Here is a 19,550-nt window from a genome sequence, read left to right as displayed (position 1 = left end):
TTTTTGGGGGGCCACCACTCATTGAATGCACTACAAGTCACGTGTTTGGGGGTTGAGTGGAGATTAATGAGAATTTTGCCGAATTAGTGGTTGTTTTGTGCTTCACTCCTTGTTTGCCTGTGTTCCTCAGCACTTCCATTGTGAACCCTTGTCTGTCCCAGTAGGCCCTCACTTATGAAATGAATTTCTGCCATAAGAAAGAGTATTAAAATACAGATCCTCCATTCCTCCCTAAGTCGGGGGCTCAGATTCTTCCAGCTTGAGAATAATCAATTTCATACGCAGAGACATGATGCTAGTGTGGTAAAGCTCCAGCATTAGCAGTATCATGAGCACAGAGTCGGTGATTGTCAGAGTAACCTGAACGACCAGTGTGTGGATGTTTCAGGGCCCCCTTATTGCTTGTTTTGAGGAGACCACCCTCAGCTTTAGTACTGTCAGAACAAGCAGTTGTCCGCTGGTGAGCACCCTTGGATGAGTTGGGGTCTACCCTTACTGTTTGTCTGGTCCCTGTCTCACAGTAGTGAGGGGATGACTGCCCCCCTCATCCCTTCAGAATTATCAATGTTTGGCTGCAGAGTAAAATTGCTATCTTTGTACCACTAGTCGTTTCCCTGTGCATCTTACAGATAACTAAGTAGAAAGCTGTAATTTCCTTAAAGAAGGTGTATGCATTTTGCTTCCCAAGTGGAACAAGACACAATATATCCTGAATAATTTTCTAGTTCTGCAGTGTCAGGTGGTACCCAAAGGCTTCACTGGGTTTCTCCCAGTGGCCCGCCTCAGGGGATAGGGTGAGAGGGGTACCAGCTAGGGTCCTGGCCCACCTTCTTCCATATGTCTTGCCTTAACCAGAGCTGCCCTCCTTTGTTTAGTTTTTTTTTATTCTCTCTTTTTTTTTTTTTAAGTTTATTTATTATTTATGGCTGTGTTGGGTCTTCGTTTCTGTGCGAGGGCTTTCTCTAGTTGCGGCAAGTGGGGGCCACTCTTCATCGCGGTGCGCGGGCCTCTCATTATCGCGGCCTCTCTTGTTGCGGAGCACAGGCTCCAGACGCGCAGGCTCAGTAATTGTGGCTCACGGGCCTAGTTGCTCCGCGGCATGTGGGATCTTCCCAGACCAGGGCTCGAACCCTTGTCCCCTGCATTGGCAGGCAGAGTCTCAACCACTGCGCCACCAGGGAAGCCCTTATTCTCTCTTTTTAAAATTAGTTATATAACTTTTTATTTAATATTGGAGTATAGACAGTTAACAATGTTGTGATAGTTTCAGGTGCACAGCAAAGGGACTCAGCCATACTGCCTTAACCAGAGCTGCCCTCCTTTGTTTAGTTTTGCATCCTGGGATTTTTCATATTTTGTTTGCAACTGAATGAATCAGCTGTGTCCTTTTTTCTATGATGAAAAAATAGAAATCTTCTGCACATTATCTTATATTACTTTGTAAGTGAGGGAAACTGTGCAATGATGCATCACATGTGGTCAAAGAAAATTATTAGACTGGCTGTAGTTGAAGCAGTTACCTGATGTGGGGAAGACTGGCTGCTTGTGATTGGTTGTTCGTTCCTAAGTTCTTTCTCGGACTAAAGTGCATTGGTTCTGGCTGAAGTTCTCGTTTGTGGCATGTGGGGTACCAAGGCAGTAGAGCCATCCCAGGCTCAGGGCCTCCTTGTTTAGCTACTTTATCAGGTGGAATATTGAATTCTCTAACTTCTGTGTTTGTGGGGAGGTTGTAAAGACCATGAAGACGCCGCTCATGGGTTCTCTCAATTCCCATGTTGTCTAAACAGACTATATTGATACTCCCACCAACATCTGTGCTTTTCGCTTCCCTGAAAATGCCCATGATAGTTACGTCAGTGGCCTGCATTTTAAATTCATGAGCACACATTTCTTTCCTATCCCCCAGTACCTAACGCAGCGTGTGGCAGAGATCAGAATGCTCAGTTCAGTTGAACTGAACTGGATTTGTTAACCAGAAGTTCAGATCTAAGGATCGTTTTTTTAACAAAAATCATAATTTAAGATTAATTTACTTCTCTTGATTAGTATTTACATTATATTAGTATTATCAAACGCAAATGCATTCCTTTCAAATTCTTTATTGCTATTTTAGGGAGAAATGGTGCAAAAGGGGACTTACACTGAGTTCCTGAAATCTGGGATAGATTTTGGTTCCATTTTAAAGAAGGAGAATGAGGAGACTGAACCATCTACAGTTCCAGGAACTCCAACTCTGAGGAATCGCACCTTTTCCGAGTCCTCAGTTTGGTCTCAGCAGTCTTCCAGACCCTCGTTGAAAGATGCCGCTCCAGAGGACCAAGATGTGAGTTTGTCATCCTGCAACATGCCCTGGTCTGTCTGCTCTTGGTGGACTTGTGGACCTTCAGTCTGCTCCGCTCATGACATCTTCGTTTGTCCCAAAGTAGATCCTAAGTTGCCAAGGCCTTATTCCATGGAATTGGTAGAATTAAAAGAGCATGCAGGGAGCAAGCCTGATTAAGGTTCTTCTTTGGGTGTAGGGTGGAGAATCTTATGGACTCCGGTAGTGGGTGTACTGCTGTGAATTCCAGGATGCATGTGATATTGACATTAGAACTCTTCATGTTACCATAGTTAAATCGTACTTGCTCTGGTAGACCCTGGCTTCCCTTATTCATCCAGAGGCTTAATTTGAAGACCCCCTCATACCCAGCCTGCTATGACTTATATTAAATCAGCTACTTTTCCTACATGTTGGAATGTTCTGGCAGTGCAGGTGACTGATGGTAGTATTTTTCCCCATTGTCAGATGGCCTGTGATAGGCCAAAGGTAGCATGTCCAAAGGACCTGACACATAGTAGACACTTTGGAGTTAGTTCTTGTCTTTCTTTCTTATCTTTCAAGACCGAGAACCACACCTTATCCACCTTGCATTTCCAGTGGCCAGCATAGAGCCCAGGACGTCCATAGCCCATGTGACTCTATAATGTATTCTAAGTCCTCCAGACAGAAATGCAGAAATGCACTAGATCTCCCTTAGAAACATGCACAGGTATTCCTCGATATCCAATCCCTCACTATACAAACCCAGGAGCCTGGATGATTCTGATAAGTATTCAGATTAGTCACTCACATTCCAAACTCAGGAATCCCTCTCTGAAATTCAAGAACCAAATAGATTTGGATCATATGCTGTTCCCCTGCTATCCAAACTCACATGTCTCCACCTCACAGTGTGAACTCAGTTTACTCTATTTAACTAATAGTTTGAACCCACACTTTGTTTTATGTTTCTATAATTGAGTGACACAAATAAACTAGAGGGATACTTTAGCTACATAACATTTCGTATAATTATTTTGGAAAAAGCTTCTGCATCTATACTTTAATCAGTTATGTTGTAAGTGGGCTATCAATCATGGTGTTCTAATTTAAGCAAAGGTACCCAAGAACATTGTGCAAATGGTATTCCTTGTCTCTAATAGATTCCTAGAAGTAGCATGGTTGGGTAAATGCATACATGGTTTGGCTAGATATTTCCACACCTTTCTCTGTAGGAGGTGGACCATCTTGCACACTCCTATCAGCATATATAGGTTGTGTCTCTTTCCCCACAGCTTTGCAGTGGAGGTCATTGTTGAACTTTTAAAATTTTAGGGTTCATTATTTATATTTTTGTCTCTCACTGCCTTTCCTTTCCAGACTGAGAATATACAGGTTACACTATCTGAGGAGAGCCGTTTGGAAGGAAAAGTTGGTTTTAAGGCCTACAAAAACTACTTCACAGCCGGCGCTCACTGGTGTATCATCATTTTCCTTATTCCAGTAAACATCGCAGCTCAGGTAAGTCAGGACATTTATTTTGATTTGTGCCCTAAGGTTGATACTTATAATACTCTTTATACTGTATTATTTATTTTACTGTATTACTATTTTTAATATGTGTATTAAGGGATTTATTTCAGAGAACTGACTCCATGAGATTGTGGGATCTAGCTGGGTGAGTGTGAAATCAGAAAGGCAGGCGTGCGGGCTGGAACCCCAGGAGGAGCTGACCCTGCAGTTTTGAGGCAGAATTTCTTCCTTCTCCAGGAAGCCTCAGGTTTTGCTCTTAAGGCCTTCGTCTGACTGGAGAAGGCCCATCACACTGTTCAGGGTAATGTTCTTTACTTATGTTCTGACTTTAGATGTGAACCACATCTACAAAATACCTTAACAGCAATATCTAGCTGAGAGTTTCGTTGAATCACTGGAGACCGGCCTGGCCAAGCTGACACAGAAAACTGACCGTCACAGTACCCGTCAAGCTTTTTTCCTTTGAAAAATCCTGACATTTATACAATTATTACTGTATTTTGCAGTCCACTAGGATTCGCACTGAAAAGCGTTAATATGTGCGGAGCAAAATAAGTGAGGCTTACTGGTGTTGTGTGTGCGTGACAGAGAGATTCTAGGAAAAATATGAAGTCTTTTAGAGATTTTACAATGTCACACGCCCTTCCCTGACCCGCGGTTGTCTGGGACGTGGGGCTTGCCACTGACCTGAGCTGGAAGGACCGTCTCCGTTCTCTGGAACCTTTCCATCCATTCTAGTGAGTGGGGTTTTGAGGGGGTCAGTAATGTCAGTGTTTGAGTGATTGTTGTTTCCTGCTCCAGGTTGCCTACGTCCTTCAGGATTGGTGGCTTTCATACTGGTGAGTGATTCCTGGTCTGACCCAAAGTGCTAAAAAATCGACACGAATCCTCAGTTTCCAACACAGTCATGGGGGAGAGATGGGGCTTGTTCAGCCTCCTCTTCTAATCCTCATGTAGTTTCCCTGAAGAAAAATTAAAGTTCCTGCTGGTGGGTGTGACCCTCCTATGGTCTCTGCTGATGTCTGACCCTTAGCAGCTTCCTTACAGACAATTTTGAGAGCTGTAAGTCATGATTCAAATTGAATTTTCATAAGGTAGACAGACACAGGGCCTTGTGAGCTGGGAAACATTTTCCAGCCTAAAACATGACTCCTAAATCGAGGTTAATTTTTTTTGTATTTACCTAACTCCGTCTATTGCATAATGTTTTTTCTTCCCTGCTCCATAGGGCGAATGAACAGAGTGCCCTGAATGTCACTGTTAATGGACAAGGAAATGTAACTGAAAAACTCGATTTATACTGGTACTTAGGAATTTACTCAGGTAAAATTGAATCATCTGGTCTATTATACGAGAGTCTGAGGTGCTTACTATGAGCCTGTGTGAGCAACTAGGGCTTCCAGGAGTAATTCAGTAATGTCTTAACAGATTAAGAGTCTGAGTCGCATTTATTCTGTGAATTAATTAGAATAATTATTTTAAAAATCTACTAGAAGAGAGAGGTTGAATGAAAATTCTTAATTTGCTCTGTACTGGATTTTGGAAGTTAAACCAGCATTGCACATTCAGAAAATCAGCCACTGGAAATATGTGGCTATTGTCTACTCTAATAGGTTGCTTTAGCTAAATCTTATATCATTATATGGATGGGCAAGAGGATTAGAAACGGATCCCCACCCCGTGGTTCGGATTGTTCCAATTCTTTCTGAATAAACCTTGGCTTTTATGGACCTTGGATGAAATCCTCTGGCAGCAAGGGCCCCCAAATAAAAGCATTATTCCCTTGTAGGTATGCAAAACTCCCCTTTGCCACATTGCTCATCTCTTGGGCTTCACTAATTACTTAAGAGAGAAGCTAAGTAGGGAGAAATCCAGTGTCTGGGAATTAGGATTCCGAGTCTTTCTTACCTTGAGATCACAATGTTATCGTGTCCGCAACTGTGCGATTCATTTAACTTCTGGCTTGCCAGGCTAATATTAACATGGCTGTCTGTTTTCACAAGAGTGCCTAGAATATATGTAGCATTACATACTTTTAAAAGGAAATCCTCATCTAAAATTTAAAATATTCCCACAGGAAATACTCACACAAGCCTTCTGCAAAGATAGAGTGAGTTATCTTTGTAAGAACATACTCAACTGAAATTTTGTGTGTATTTCGTTGATCTCTTGCTAAGAAATCTAAATCCATTAGCTGTTTACCTTCTGAATTGGTGGACTATGGAGGCTTAAAGGAAGAAGGAAGGGATTTTGTTATACATTCATATAGGATGGTGGGCTAAGGAAAATGCCTATTGATGGCATCCAGGAATTTGAGCGGCTTTCAGGGTTTAAATAAGTGTTGTGTCATCTAAAGGGAAAAAAGTACTTGATGGAATATTTATTACAGAAGTTATTCTATTTAGCATTGTGAGTTCAAAAGATCTTAGGGGAGGGTATTTTAATTTTTATGTGCATAGTAGGTACTCATTTATATCACTAACAAAACAATTTAAATGATGATTATTTATATTTCTAATTTGTATTTTTCTTACAGTTCAGTTAGTTAGAATTAGATTTTCTGCTTGAAAATTAATGTGGTATTGTCATATTCTTTAAAGCTACTTGGGCTTTGTCTACAAGGAAATGGTAGTAAATCATTTCTCCTGTTACCTGTTAATTCACATGCTGTTACCAAAGCATATCACAATATTAGATTGAGACATGTTGTAATTAGTAAGATTTCAAATGCGAAGAAGGGACCATCAACTACTTTTTAAAATTATCTTTCTTCTGAGTTTTTAGTAGAATGTATAATTGAATTAGGAAATCCTAGAATGAAATTTTATTTTACACTTGATGTTTTTCCCCCATGAGGTTTCTATTCAATGAGAGGAATACAGTGATTTTTATATTCTTCTTTTTAAGTGTATCTTATGAATGCATTAAACTCTTTTAGAATCTAGATGCTTAATGGAATAAAGTATTTACATAATATCTTTATAAGCTGCGTGGCATGGTTTAGCATCCTTGAAGAAAAGGCAGAGATCTTGTGCTGAGTGGTTTCTTTATTTCAGGGTTAACTGTATCTGCCGTCCTTTTTGGCATCGCCAGATCTCTGTTGGTTTTCTACGTCCTTGTTAGTTCTTCACAAACTTTGCACAACCAAATGTTCGAGTCCATTTTGAGAGCTCCAGTATTGTTCTTTGATAGAAACCCAATAGGTAAGTCAGACACCAAGGTTCTCAGTAAATATGTCTTGTTATTGTACTTAATGCCTGATTACGTTTGATATTTGAGGTGCTTGGAAGAAAATCACTGTGCATGTTAATCCATTTTCTACAAAAAACTTTGCTGATATTTTTCGCCTACGAGAGGATATCTGAATATAGAGGCATATAAGCTTTTATTCCAATTTATGTGTGTGTGGAAAGATAAGTGTATGCTCACTTTGCAGAATGATTTAGGAACCGATTTGTTGTGTGGCAAATGAAACACCCTACATTTGATGCAAATATATTTAAATATTTTTGGCTAGTTGCTAAAATATTGGCTGTGTTATATTCTGTTAAGGTAAGTTGTCTGCTAGAACCTTCTTATAATGAATCTCTACACGACAGGCTGTGTGTTTCTTTCTTTCATTTCCCATCCACTTCTGGAATCACAGAGCTCTGGCATGTGCCGTGACTATGTGGTTTACCTAGAATGGTAATGAAAAATTAATTAAAACCCAACATTAGTGAAATGTAAACATCCTTTTCAATAAAATTAACTGTATAGCTTACATTGGACTTTTGGTGACATGTAAGAGGCTTGTGGTACACAGCAGGTGGATCTTCAGTAGTAAGTTTCTGGATATGAGTGTCCCTGGAGGTTTATCAGTGGTTGCTTCCTCCACCCTCAGGCCTTTGACCTGTCTTGCTCCTGAACTGGGTTCCTATGAAGAGTTAGTTCATCAGCATACATGCCCACTCGGTTCAGTTGGTTCGACTTGTGGTGAGGCCCAGGGTGGCTTTGTTTTTGCAGGCAATGATTGACAGTACCTTTCCAGGCAGGGATGTGGGCTGGAGGGAGGACAGGAGTAGCCTTGGCCTGGCCATCAACTAGCCATGTGACCAAGGCCAAAGCAGATACATACTGCTGGCTGGGCAGGTGAATCTCAAGGCACAGGATGTTGTCTGCCTTGATCTAAAAGTATGGACTCTGGAACCAGCTGCCTGGGTTCATTTCTGGTGCTAGTTACTAACAGTAATAGTCCGTTAAAGTTATATTAATATTTATGTGTTGGTTGTTTAATTTCTCTGTGTCTCAGTTTTATCTGTAAAATGGGGGTGCTATTCACACACTCATTAATATATTGATACTGTTAGAATTAATTAGGTTAATACATTGACAGTGCTTAGCATACGGTCAGTGCCTAATGAACCTTCGTGACCGTGACTGCGTGGTATCTGGGAACTTCCTCTCCTGTGAAACGGGAATCACTGCTGCCCTTCCTGTTTCACAAGACTGTTGTGAGGATTCAGTAAGACTGTGCAGGGCAGCATCTTGTGCAGATTTATTCAGCACATGTTGTTTAGTCCAGGCCCTGTGCAGAGCACAGGACGGTAAACTGCAGAGGCCCCCACGGATCTCGTCTTTTTATGTCATCATAATGCAAAAGTGATTGGAGGAGTATGTGCTATTATGGCTGTTGTGAAGTTGCTTCAATTTGTCAGTTAATGTGAAAACTACAGCCATAAAGTTGGGAGCATTAAGTGGGACTGGGTGTCTGTTATCACAGCCTCTGAGTGCTCGTGACCACAGTTACCCAGGCTCTTCATGGTCAAGACCTGTAGGCTTCGCCAGACGCTGGTGGATTTGTTATTCAAGGATTTGGGACCACGTGTAAATCTTCGAGGTCGCTAATCTTAGAGCAGCTGGCACACTCGTGTTTATCTTGCCTCCCCCTCCTGTATGTATTAGCAGGACTTCATTCCTTCAAGAAAATAGAAGCCCAAATAAGTACTACAAACATAGGCCTCGTTTGCCCAAAAGGTTTAGGGGCCAAGAATTATTTATTTACTCTTTTAGTGGTAGATGAAAACTTTTTTTTTAATTAAAAATTTTAAGTGATCGAGTTTAATTTTCTGTTTGGATAAAAATTTTGTACTTTTTACAGTTGGAAAAAGTACAAATTCTTACATGGGTAAGAATTATGCCTCTTGGTTGACATTATCGATTGTGTGTAACCTAATAATTATATAATATTTTTAAAAATTCCCCTCTACAGTAGAGAGATGGACATGCTTGACTTTTAATTTGCATTAAATATCTGCGTTTAACGCATCCAAGTTCCCAGCATAAAGTTGTGACCCCTGAGTTCCAGAGTATGTTCTCCAGGTAGCATGGAGAGATCAGGAAGCATATCCTCCCATTGTCAGAGCACACTCTCCGGGAGACCCCAGGGGTGAGTAAGTTTCCTGTGAGTTCAGGATCCTGACAGCCTCCCAGAGTTAGAAAAGGGAGGGAGAGGAAGGACTTTGGCCAGTGTGTAGAGTTGGCATGGTGACTGATGGAAGCTGGAAACTCCAGGCAGAGGCCCATCGGATCTGCCCCATCCCCAGTCTGGCTGGGATTTGCAGGCGGTTTGCCAGAGTTCCCTTCTTTATACTTGTCTCCAGTGCCCACTTGTGCCAGTAGATTCTCAGTGACCCTGAACTGGATTGTCACTATGCCTTTTGTACATTCATCCATTGGTGGGAGTGCTCCAGATGTCCTGTCTCCCTTCTCATGCTTCATCTCAGATCCTCATGAACTTTGTTAGACACTGGGCTACTCTGCACTTAACGCTAAGAACCAGGCCTCCAGGGGAAGTTCCTGAAACACAGGTTGTCCTACCAAAGTCCCAAGTTCACTTACTTGTATTTTAAGAAGGAGGGCAGAGTCAGCCTGGCAAGTGTGCAGTTCTGAATAGCGTAGTTTCTCTGCCTGCAATTTAACATTCCAGGAAGCCGATTTTAAAGAGGGTTCCATCCCTCTAAGCTCCAGTGGCTGTTACTCTCCATTTTGAATCCTTGTATTGGGTGCATGAAGTTTACTTAGTTTGTTTATATAATTTGATACCTTATTGCCTACTGGTCTTTCATAATCTGTTCCTTAGAATGGCAAAAGCAATGTTTCTTTTTTCTCTGTTCTTCTTACCTTCCCATTACCTCACCGATCTCTCTGCTGTGCTTTCTTCCTTTGGTGTATTTTAGTAATGGTACTGTGTGTGTTTATTAAAGAGCCACACATTTTCAGGGGCCCTGACATTTCTTACACGATTTGATTGCAACTGGATTTGAATAGTGCCTTTGCAGATGTGGGCTGTGTCCCTGTGCTGTTTGCTGCGTCCACCTCTTCCTAGCCAATCTTTGTCTTTTATCACCGAAGCTGCATTTCACTTGTATCAGATCTTCATACACAGGTAACGCAAATCTTAGGTCAAGAGTAAATCAGTTAGAAATTTAGAGATCATTTCTATTTTGAATCCAAATTGTGTTTCCGTTGAACAGGCAGAAATTGTTTTATTTTCTACATCTGGCACAAGAGGGCAGCATGATCTACATTATTTCAGGGATATAATGTAAGGGGCACCTTATTGCAAAATCTGGTTTTTCTGTATTAAAGATTTCTTGGAAATTCCATTTTTATGTCTTGAGTCTTTGTATTTTGTAGTATTGATACAGAATTTTAAAAACATTGTTGTGGTTTATTATGTTTGAAACAGTAAACTCTTGTTGTCCTGAAATATCTAGCATTTCAAACAAGGTATTTAGATTTCTTTTTTTTTTTTTTTTTAATAACAAGTTTGGTTTTTTTTTTTTTTGGCCGCGCAGCATGGCATGCAGGATCTTAGTTCCCCTACCAGGGATCGAACCTGCCCTCCTAGTAGTGGAAGCACGGAGTCTTAACCACTGGACTGCCAGAGATTTCTTAGTTTATTATATGTTCTACCCTAGTAACTGGAATAGACCGCTGCTGCCTTTTGTTTTTTTGGCTGCTGCGCGCTGACTTTCTTTAGTTGCGGCGAGCAGGGGCTATTCTTAGACGCGGTGCGCAAGCTTCTCGTTGCGGTGGCTTCTCCTGTTGCGGAACATGGGCTCCAAGTATGCCGGCTTCAGTAGTTGTGGCACGCGGGCTCAGTAGTTGTGGCTCGCGGGCTCTAGAGCGCAGGCTCAGTAGTTGTGGTGCACGGGCTTAGCTACTCCACGGTAGGTGAGATAGGATCTTCCCGGACCAGGGATCGAACCCGCGTCGCCTGCATTGGCAGGCGGATTCTTAACCACTGCACAAACCAGGGAAGCCCCACTGCTGACATCTTGACTGGATATATTTTAATTCCTGAAGGGTAGAATATGGTCAGTTGTAGGACCTGAGTCAAACATGAGTTTTGTAAGAAATATGACCACACAGTTTCTTCCATTTTCATCCATGCCATCAGAGTCAGCAGAAATATTTTATTCTTATCAAGTGTCTAGAATTTTACCCTTTGTTTTTTTTTGTTTTTTTTTTTTTATTTTTTATAAATTTATTTATTTATTTATTTTTGGCTGCGTTGGGTTTTCATTGCTGTGCATGGGCTTTCTCTAGTTGGGGAGAGCGGGGGCTACTCTTCGTTGTGGCGCGTGGGCTTCTCATTGTGGTGGCTTATTTTTGTTGCAGATCACAGGCTCTAGGCACGTGGACTTCAATAGTTGTGGCTCGTGGGCTCTAGAGCACGGGCTCATTAGCTATGGCGCACGGACTTTGTTGCTCTGAGGCATGTGGGATCTTCCCAGACCAGGGCTCGAACCCGTGTCCCCTGCATTGGCAGGTGGACTCTTAACCACTGCGCCACCAGGGAAGTCCCTACCCTTTGTTTTGGAGACAAGATGAGAAGATAGTTGTCCTGCTTTTTCATGACTAATCCTTGTGACAAAACACTTGGCTGAGTGCTTTGAGTGTAATGGATTCCAGATAAATAATTGTTTATTTTCTGTCAGTTTGTTAATTTGGCTCTAAGAAACTGTGCCACCGGCGTCGCTAGATGTTGTGTTTCTTCTCGTAGGGAAAAGCGAAGTTAATTGGATTGTGGCCAGTATGTTCATTTCACGCGACTGATTTTTCTGCAGTGTGCGCACACGTGTTAGTTCACTTATTTATGCATTCAGTGTAAAAAGAAAGGGACAAATGTATATCCTTAGTTTTTCTTTACAGATCAAGTTAAGTTAGAGCTAACGCATTATCAAAAGAGAAAAAGTACTAATTTCTTTTGTTCTTTTTATTCTTCTGGTAGCACTACAGTTTAAGAGAAGACATATTCTTTTATCTTCTGTAATCAAAACTCTAGAATTGCCCTAAGGATTAATATTTCCAACTTGACTGAGTGGGAAATAAGGCTCTGCAGATTTCACGCATGTAAAATACCCTGAATTAGGATGTGCATCATGTAGGAATTGAGGGTTGGAGCAAGGACGAGGGTAGTGGAGGTTTGAACTATTGCTGTTTCTTTAACCTGGAAAGGGAGTCCTTAACCTCCACTACAAGTTGCTAATGAACTTGTGAAGAAGTGAAAAGTGATTTGAAAGCAACGTGGTTAGCTTTTTGTACTGTGAGCTTTTTGTACTATCAGAATAACCCTCTTGCTATACTATTTATAAAATCGGTTGTCAACAGACCACTGCCTTGCTAGAAAAAAGAGTCATCCGTAGGGAAGAATAATAATTGCAGGGATACCTGTCTGTTTATTCAGTGCAAATGACCACTGAGGTTAGTGCTAAATGCATATTTTTAACAAGTATAATATTTCAGTACTGTCAAAATTACCTTGACGATAATAGGCCTGTTAAATTATAGCTCTATAAGTTAGGAGGTAAGATGGCTCTGCTTAGCACACAATAATCTATGCCTGTTCACACAAGTGATTCTGCTGAGCAGGTAGCATGTTAGAACAAGAAATACTGGTCCTAAAACCTCTGATTTATGGTAGGTGTTGTTTTGACACAGCATCATTCAGACGATTTACAAGGCAAAGCTTCGTGTTAAAATATTTCACCAGTGTCATCATTCGTCACCGACATAAATATTCAGTAGTGATGCTGGAAAATTGGTAATACGCCCATTCATGCCAAATCACTTGCTATGTTTCCTTTCAAGTGAGATCTGTTGTGGATATGGTTAAAAGAAACTATGATTTTTCTTCCTTGAGAGCAGATGAGCTGTAAGTAATTGAGAATAACAACTATCCTGACAGCTTTCATGTACTCATCTTGCCTAGGTTGCTTTTAATTCTGGCTGAAGTCCTACAGCCTCCCCCCGCCTTTGTTTTTCTTCCCTTTCTTTGCTTAGTGCACATTGTAGAGAACATATTTATATGTACGTTAGTAAAAGAGGCTTTTTGTGTTCAAAGGAAGAAGTTAGTCATCATCTGAAAAGCTTTGTTGCAAAACTAAAACACACATTTCCCCTTTCATTTTTTCTTGTTAAAAATAACAAATGCAAGTGACTATAATGGGAATAACACAAAAGATTTCATCAATCATAATGATTCTCAATGGCCACATAAATATTACTTTTTCAGGTTTCAATGAAACAGCTAATAGTTTGAAGTAGGTGTGGTAATTAAATCCTGTTGGGTTGTGACATATTAAAAATAATGTTTTTCACATAACAATGGTTATATGTACTTAAAGTCTTATCAGGGTGATATTAAGTCATATTTTATGGGTGTTGCTCATTTACTGCTAATAGTATCATAGAAGCCTTTGTTACGAGTTTAAATAGTTACATATATTTGATTACCATTGTTATTTTGTCAGTAATCTCTATAAAGGTGATTATTATAGCACTTGTCTACACCTGGTAAATATTGCAACATTTTGGTGTACATTTTAAATCTATTAGAATGTTCTGATTACTCTTTATCCATTTTTTTTTTCTCCGTTAATAATCATACATGGAAATACGGACAATTTAGTAACAGAGAAAGCACTGTGGTTCTCCAATAAAATGTTAAAAAGATAAGATTTGAGAAGCTTGTACCTTGTTCAATGTGCTAATGGTACTATCTCCGGAAATTGTTAAGGATGACATTTTACTTGATTGCATTTAAAAATTTTCCAATATCATAGGATATAGAAGTTCTCCACTTCATTTTAATATGTGTTGCCTCAACCTTCAGCTTAATTGGAGTCAGGCAGTCTTTGGTACCCAGGACTTCACTGCTGTATTCCAGTTTCTGGTCTTAGTGTGCTCAGTAATTTGGCATTATTTTATGGGATGTATGAATTATAGCGCAGTTATCCCTTGGTATCCTCGGGTGGTTTGTTGCAGGACCCCTGTGGATACCAGAGTCTGAGTATGCTCAATGTCCCTAATACAACCTGTGCACATCCTCCCATACACTTTAAATCCCTTCTAGATTACTTATACTTTTACTTATATAAGCAAATTCAAGTTTTGCTTTTTGGAACTTTCTGGGATTTTTTTCAAATATTTTTGATCCATGGTTGGTTGAATCCAAGGATGTGGAACCCATGGATGGGAAGCCCCAAGTGTAAGTATAATTCAAATACTGTTATTTAACAACACCTGCCTCCCCAGACACACACACACACACACACACACACACACACACACACACACACTCTATTACTTCAACCTTGTAGCTGTTTGTGACAGAAAATACATCAAAGTAGTTTTATGACACAGTTCATTGCTTTTGTACAGCTATTTCAAGAGAAACTGGAATAGTTCTTCGAGGTCGGATTCAACAACAATAAACATTAAGTATATCAATTTCCTGAATTGAAAATTCCATGTGGTTTTGCTTTACGGCCAAGTCTTTCCCCTCAAAGATTTGATTTCAAAGCTCTCCTGTGACACCATGGGGCTAAGTTTGATTTTCATTTTCTAACTGGAGCCTTCATCTTCTGTTACCATTTCTTCCCTGCCTCCCCTTTATTTTAACATTATTATTATTTTGCCATGAAGAGAATGGAAAAAAATCCAAATATTAATAACATTCAGCCAGCAATGTTTTATTTCACATAAAGTTATGTTTTAGTTAATTAATTTATTTTTAAAATATTTATTTATTTATTTATTTATTTGGCCGCGACGGTCTTAGTTGCGGCACGTGGGATCTTCTTTGCCGTGTGCGGGATCTTCGTTGAGGCATGTGGGCTCTTAGGCCTCTTAGTTGTGGCACGTCGGGTCTAGTTCCCTGACCAGGGATCGAACCCGGGCCCCCTGCATTGGGAGCCTGGAGTCTTAGCCCCTGGACCGCCAGGGAAGTCCCCATAAAGTTATGTTTTTAATCTCATCTTTATAGTACTTCTCACAATTACAAGTAAATTATAATTTAGGTAATTATGTATTGACTGCCTGTCTCCTGTGCTAGCCTTGTGCCCTCTGCCCTCCTAGAGTGTATCTGTGGTGTTACTGTGAAAGCCTCCAAATCAGGATTGGGCAACTGTAGTTGCTTAGTAAGTATTTGTTGACTGGATAGAAGAAAGGGAGTTCAGGAGCGTATTTGAATCTCTCCATGCCATGATCTCGAAGAACAGTGGAAGTTTACAGTCTTGAAAGAACACTTGGTGTTTATATTAAATTGAATTCTTCCTTATAGTTTATTTTCAAAAGTAGAATTTGTAATAGATTATTTATGGTGGACTTTGTTTTTGGTATTTGATGGCATGAAGAAAAAAACCACACATATTGGTTCTTTGGAAGCTGCGGCTCATAGAACCAGAGTAAGCAAGGTTCCAAGTTCTCCTAATGCCAGTCAGTCATGGAAATGAAACTGTCCAACACCTAATATGTTCCCCTGTGGTTTAGTTGTGCATTGAAGATGAATCTTGGCACTTAAGAGGGTTTAATATTTGATACCTGGTAGTTTTACCTTATAAACTACAGTCCCTTAAGAAGTAAAGAGGGGGAATTCAACCATTTTAAAATGTCAGTAGACATTAGTAAACTGTGATTAGACAGGGAGCTCAGATGTAAGTGGAGATGTTGCAGTGTTCCTGCTCCGCTAGAACAGAGCTTCGGAAGAACTGTCACTTCACTTTTAACTGGGGCTTTTTTACTCATCAAAATGACCATTTATTGGTCATTTACTGGTTGTCAGTTGTGGTCCCAAGCATTGGAGCAAAAAGTCCTGTCTTCAAGGCATTTGCAAATTTAAAAAATTGCCGACAGTGGATTGTTTTATTTTTTTTAAATCTAGTGTTAATATTCTACAATTCCATATAGAAAAGATACAGATTCAGAGGCCTGTGGGCTCTTAGTTGCAGCATGTGGGATCGTAGTTCCCCGATCAGGGATCGAACCCATGCCCCCTGCATTGGGAGCATGGAGTCTTAACCACTGGACTGCCAGGGAAGTCCTCTTTGGGCTTTTTAGAAGTGTGTTACAAATGCTTTGACAGCAGGTAGAACATAAGCAATGACATTTTCTCCATAAGTAATGTTATCATGAAATCAACTATGATCTGTTGAGTGTTCTTTTCATTCTTGGTAACCACGATTATTCCGTTAAAAGTTTCCCCCTCATTTAGATAGAAAGTCTATCTGACAAGCTTCAAAGTACACTTTGAGTGGAAGTTTATTAAAATACTGTGGTTAAATGGAAAGCTATCATGAAATCAAGTTCTCTGTTCTGGAAATATTTTCCTTTCATTTCTTTTTTGCATCTGCATTTTAATAGATTGTATCACACGGGGAAATGTTTCAACCTCTTGAACACCTGGAAAGTCTGTTTTAGACTTGTTATATGTTTAAGAATCTTTATCCAGACATTAGTCCAAATACAGTCCTGCTCCTCACGATGGGGAATCCTGCCTGTGGGTCTGCTGCTGGGAGAAGGCGGTGCCACCGAGCAGCGTGTTGTTAGCACGTCAGGAGAAACCAGAGTATCTGCCCTGGTTGATTTTCAGCCCAAGTTCCTGATTTGGGGATGTTTAAGTCAATAATTAGTTAATGATTTCTCTCTGAACTTCAAGTGGATGTTTCTAGAAGTGTTCTTTTGACCCAGTGACTGATCTTATTCTTTACGCCGCTTGAGGCATATAATGAAAATGTATAGAGACTTTGGAGGGTGTGGTAAGAAAAACAAAGCTTCCACCTCCTTCTGTTCTACACAAAGATATTTGAACAGATACCACAGAGCATGTGGATTTGTCCTTAAACATATTTTCTTACATAAATAATTCTGTTTATCTAGGTCAGTAGCAGTGCTTTGAGATGTAGTCAAGATCATGGGTTAATTTTTTTTCATTGCCTTCACACATTTAAACATAGAATAAGAAGAAATGGTTGCTTTCTTACATGCAGTCATTATTTTTAGAATTTTTTTATCTTTTCTGTTGGTGTCAGACTGGCCTGGGCTCATAAAATTTATTTCCTTTGGTGGAACTATAAATTTATTATTTTTCCTATTTGGAGAATAAAGTGGCAATAATATCTTAAAATTATATCTCATGGTAATATAAATCTTCACTATATTTTCCTCTTAGCATAGAAATGAAAAGGTTGTCAAATATGGCTTAATGAGTTCCACCAATGGGTGATACTGTAGACAGAAATATTTCTTATTGGTGCTAAGTTTTAAATGTTAGTCTTGACATAATCCTGTAAATAGAAGGAAAATAAACACGTATTTCAAGGTGATGAGTAATCAGTGTTGCTAGAAAATTGTTCTTCCTTGACTTCAAGATTAAATAAATAGTTGTTGACATAAATAGCCATACTAATAAAAGGCAGCACCTGTGTAATCCAGGCAGTCAGTGGTTTAGCCGACAGTCAGATAAGCTGCTGTTTTTTTAAACAAATTGTCAAGTCTTTCGACCAGGTGAGTATATTTCAGTCATACATTAGGGAATTTTAAAACTTGAATGAAGGAGGTTTAATTACCCTTGATATCAGATTTTCTAACCACTCACATCTCCTTTCACAAAGGAGACACTATAAGAGTTTCATGCTTAATTGACCTGGCCTTCAGGTGTATCGTCTCTTAGTTCTTGTTATGACCAAGTTGCCAACTTTTTAACATAAGATTAAGGTTTGAAATTTTAGGTAACACAGTGAGTACCTTATAGGTTTTGGATAAACATTGAGTATTTTTAAAAATATACCTCTTCTTTCCTCTCCCCCTAATTCTTATGTCCATTTTTTATTTGATATCAGATAAGAGGACTTTGTCATCAGTAGACATTTTAAAGCTATTAATGGAAATGGAGTTGGGATGTAGGTGGTGATACTGCGATGTCTCAGATCTGCTAGAACAGAGCTTTGGAAGAGCTGTGCCAGTCACTTCACTGGCACAATCAAGGTCCTCTTGATTGAAGCACAGTTATCTTAAGCAGCGTTGATGTGGGCTGGTGGTGGTGGTGGTGGTGGTGTGTGTGTGTGTGTGTTTGTGAATGAGAGAGACTTCTTTTGAGTTAGATTGTCACACCAGAATAAGATTCATATTATTAGATTCTATTAAAGAGATGTAAAATTTAAGGTTTTAATATTAACCAGCCAAGAAAGTGATCTTTGACTTTACCAACACCAAATTGAATGGTTTTCCTTTATTTTACAATAGTGGTTTTGACCACTGTAATTTGGGATCCACAGTGCCCAGTGGTAAAGAGAACAGACTTTGGAATCAACCTGCCTGAATGTGAATCCAGCTTGGCCAGCGACAGATAGACCTTTGTTCAGTCATTTAAACTCTATCTGCCTCAACTTTATCTGCACAATGGGGATGATTGTATAATAATAGTCCCAATGTTTTTTTATGCGTGTGAGAATTAAGAGAATTACTTTATGTAAAGCATGTAAAGCAGTGCCCAAGAAATAACTGACATTGATTGAATTTTGACTAAGTGACATCATGAAATTTTAGCGATTTTTCTTTTTGTCTTTTTTTTACCCCTACAAAATCCAGAGGAATATGTTAATTTTGATAAAATGGTGGGAAAGGTTGTGTGTATTTTCCCAGATGCAAGGAAAAATATGTAAATGATCAAGACTAACAACCTACAAAGCAAAATCAACAGCATGTTTTTTGTTTGTTTGCTTGTTTTGTTTTTGTTTTCATCGGGGCTTAGCTTCATTCCCGAGTTCATTTTAATTTGGTTTCACAGCGGGAGCTCAATTTTGCATATAAGTACCAAACATCTGGTCTGTTTTGTTTGTTTGAAAATGATACGGCTGAAGTTTATTACAGAAGTCTATTGTGTAATTAAGTAAAGACAGTTTGAAATTTTATAATATAACTTCTATTTAAATGGAACATTGTAATTATTCCAGGGAACGGCTATACTTCTTAGGAGTAGCAGGAACTTACTATTTTTTAAAGAAAACACTGTAACTGGTCAAAATGTATTCACCTTTTTCAAAAAGCATGAAAAATGGCAAATTTCACAAGTGAAAGTTAAAGTTGACCTAAGGCAGTTTTAGATTGTCCAGCCTTCAAATTTTATTCATGGGATGTTTTTAGCGAAATTTCGTGGTTTGTTCACTCAGGTTAATTCCAGGCAGTTTTCCTGCATTTCTGTCAGATGGACATTCTGATACTTCAAAACTTCTTCTTGCGCAAAATAATGGTTAAAGCAGCTTGGGATGAAAATGAGATTCCCTGTTAGTTGTTATCAACCGTAGATTGCATTTTTAATGCAGTTAAAGGCATACCAAATGCAACAGAACAAATACAGTTTTCCTATAAATATTTCTCAATTAACATG

The 19,550-nt window shown here is 39.5% G+C and overlaps 1 protein-coding gene across 6 annotated transcripts in view; it reads left to right on the top strand.

Annotated features, from left to right (window-relative positions):
* ABCC4 (ATP binding cassette subfamily C member 4) overlaps positions 1–19,550 on the top strand; it is a 235,802-nt gene that overhangs the window by 108,912 nt on the left and 107,340 nt on the right. For all 6 annotated transcript variants that reach the window (XM_059903361.1, XM_059903360.1, XM_059903366.1 and 3 more), the window contains exons 15-19: positions 2,114–2,323; positions 3,683–3,823; positions 4,637–4,674; positions 5,064–5,158; positions 6,892–7,038. In XM_059903361.1, coding sequence (XP_059759344.1) covers positions 2,114–2,323; positions 3,683–3,823; positions 4,637–4,674; positions 5,064–5,158; positions 6,892–7,038 — 631 coding nt within the window. The remainder of the gene's footprint in view (positions 1–2,113; positions 2,324–3,682; positions 3,824–4,636; positions 4,675–5,063; positions 5,159–6,891; positions 7,039–19,550) is intronic.

This window comes from Balaenoptera ricei, chromosome 18 (genome assembly GCF_028023285.1).
Source record: "Balaenoptera ricei isolate mBalRic1 chromosome 18, mBalRic1.hap2, whole genome shotgun sequence".
In the NCBI taxonomy this organism is placed as follows: domain Eukaryota; kingdom Metazoa; phylum Chordata; class Mammalia; order Artiodactyla; family Balaenopteridae; genus Balaenoptera; species Balaenoptera ricei.
The sequence above is the reverse complement of the archived record's forward strand: the minus strand, read 5'-3'. Positions and strand labels throughout refer to the sequence as shown.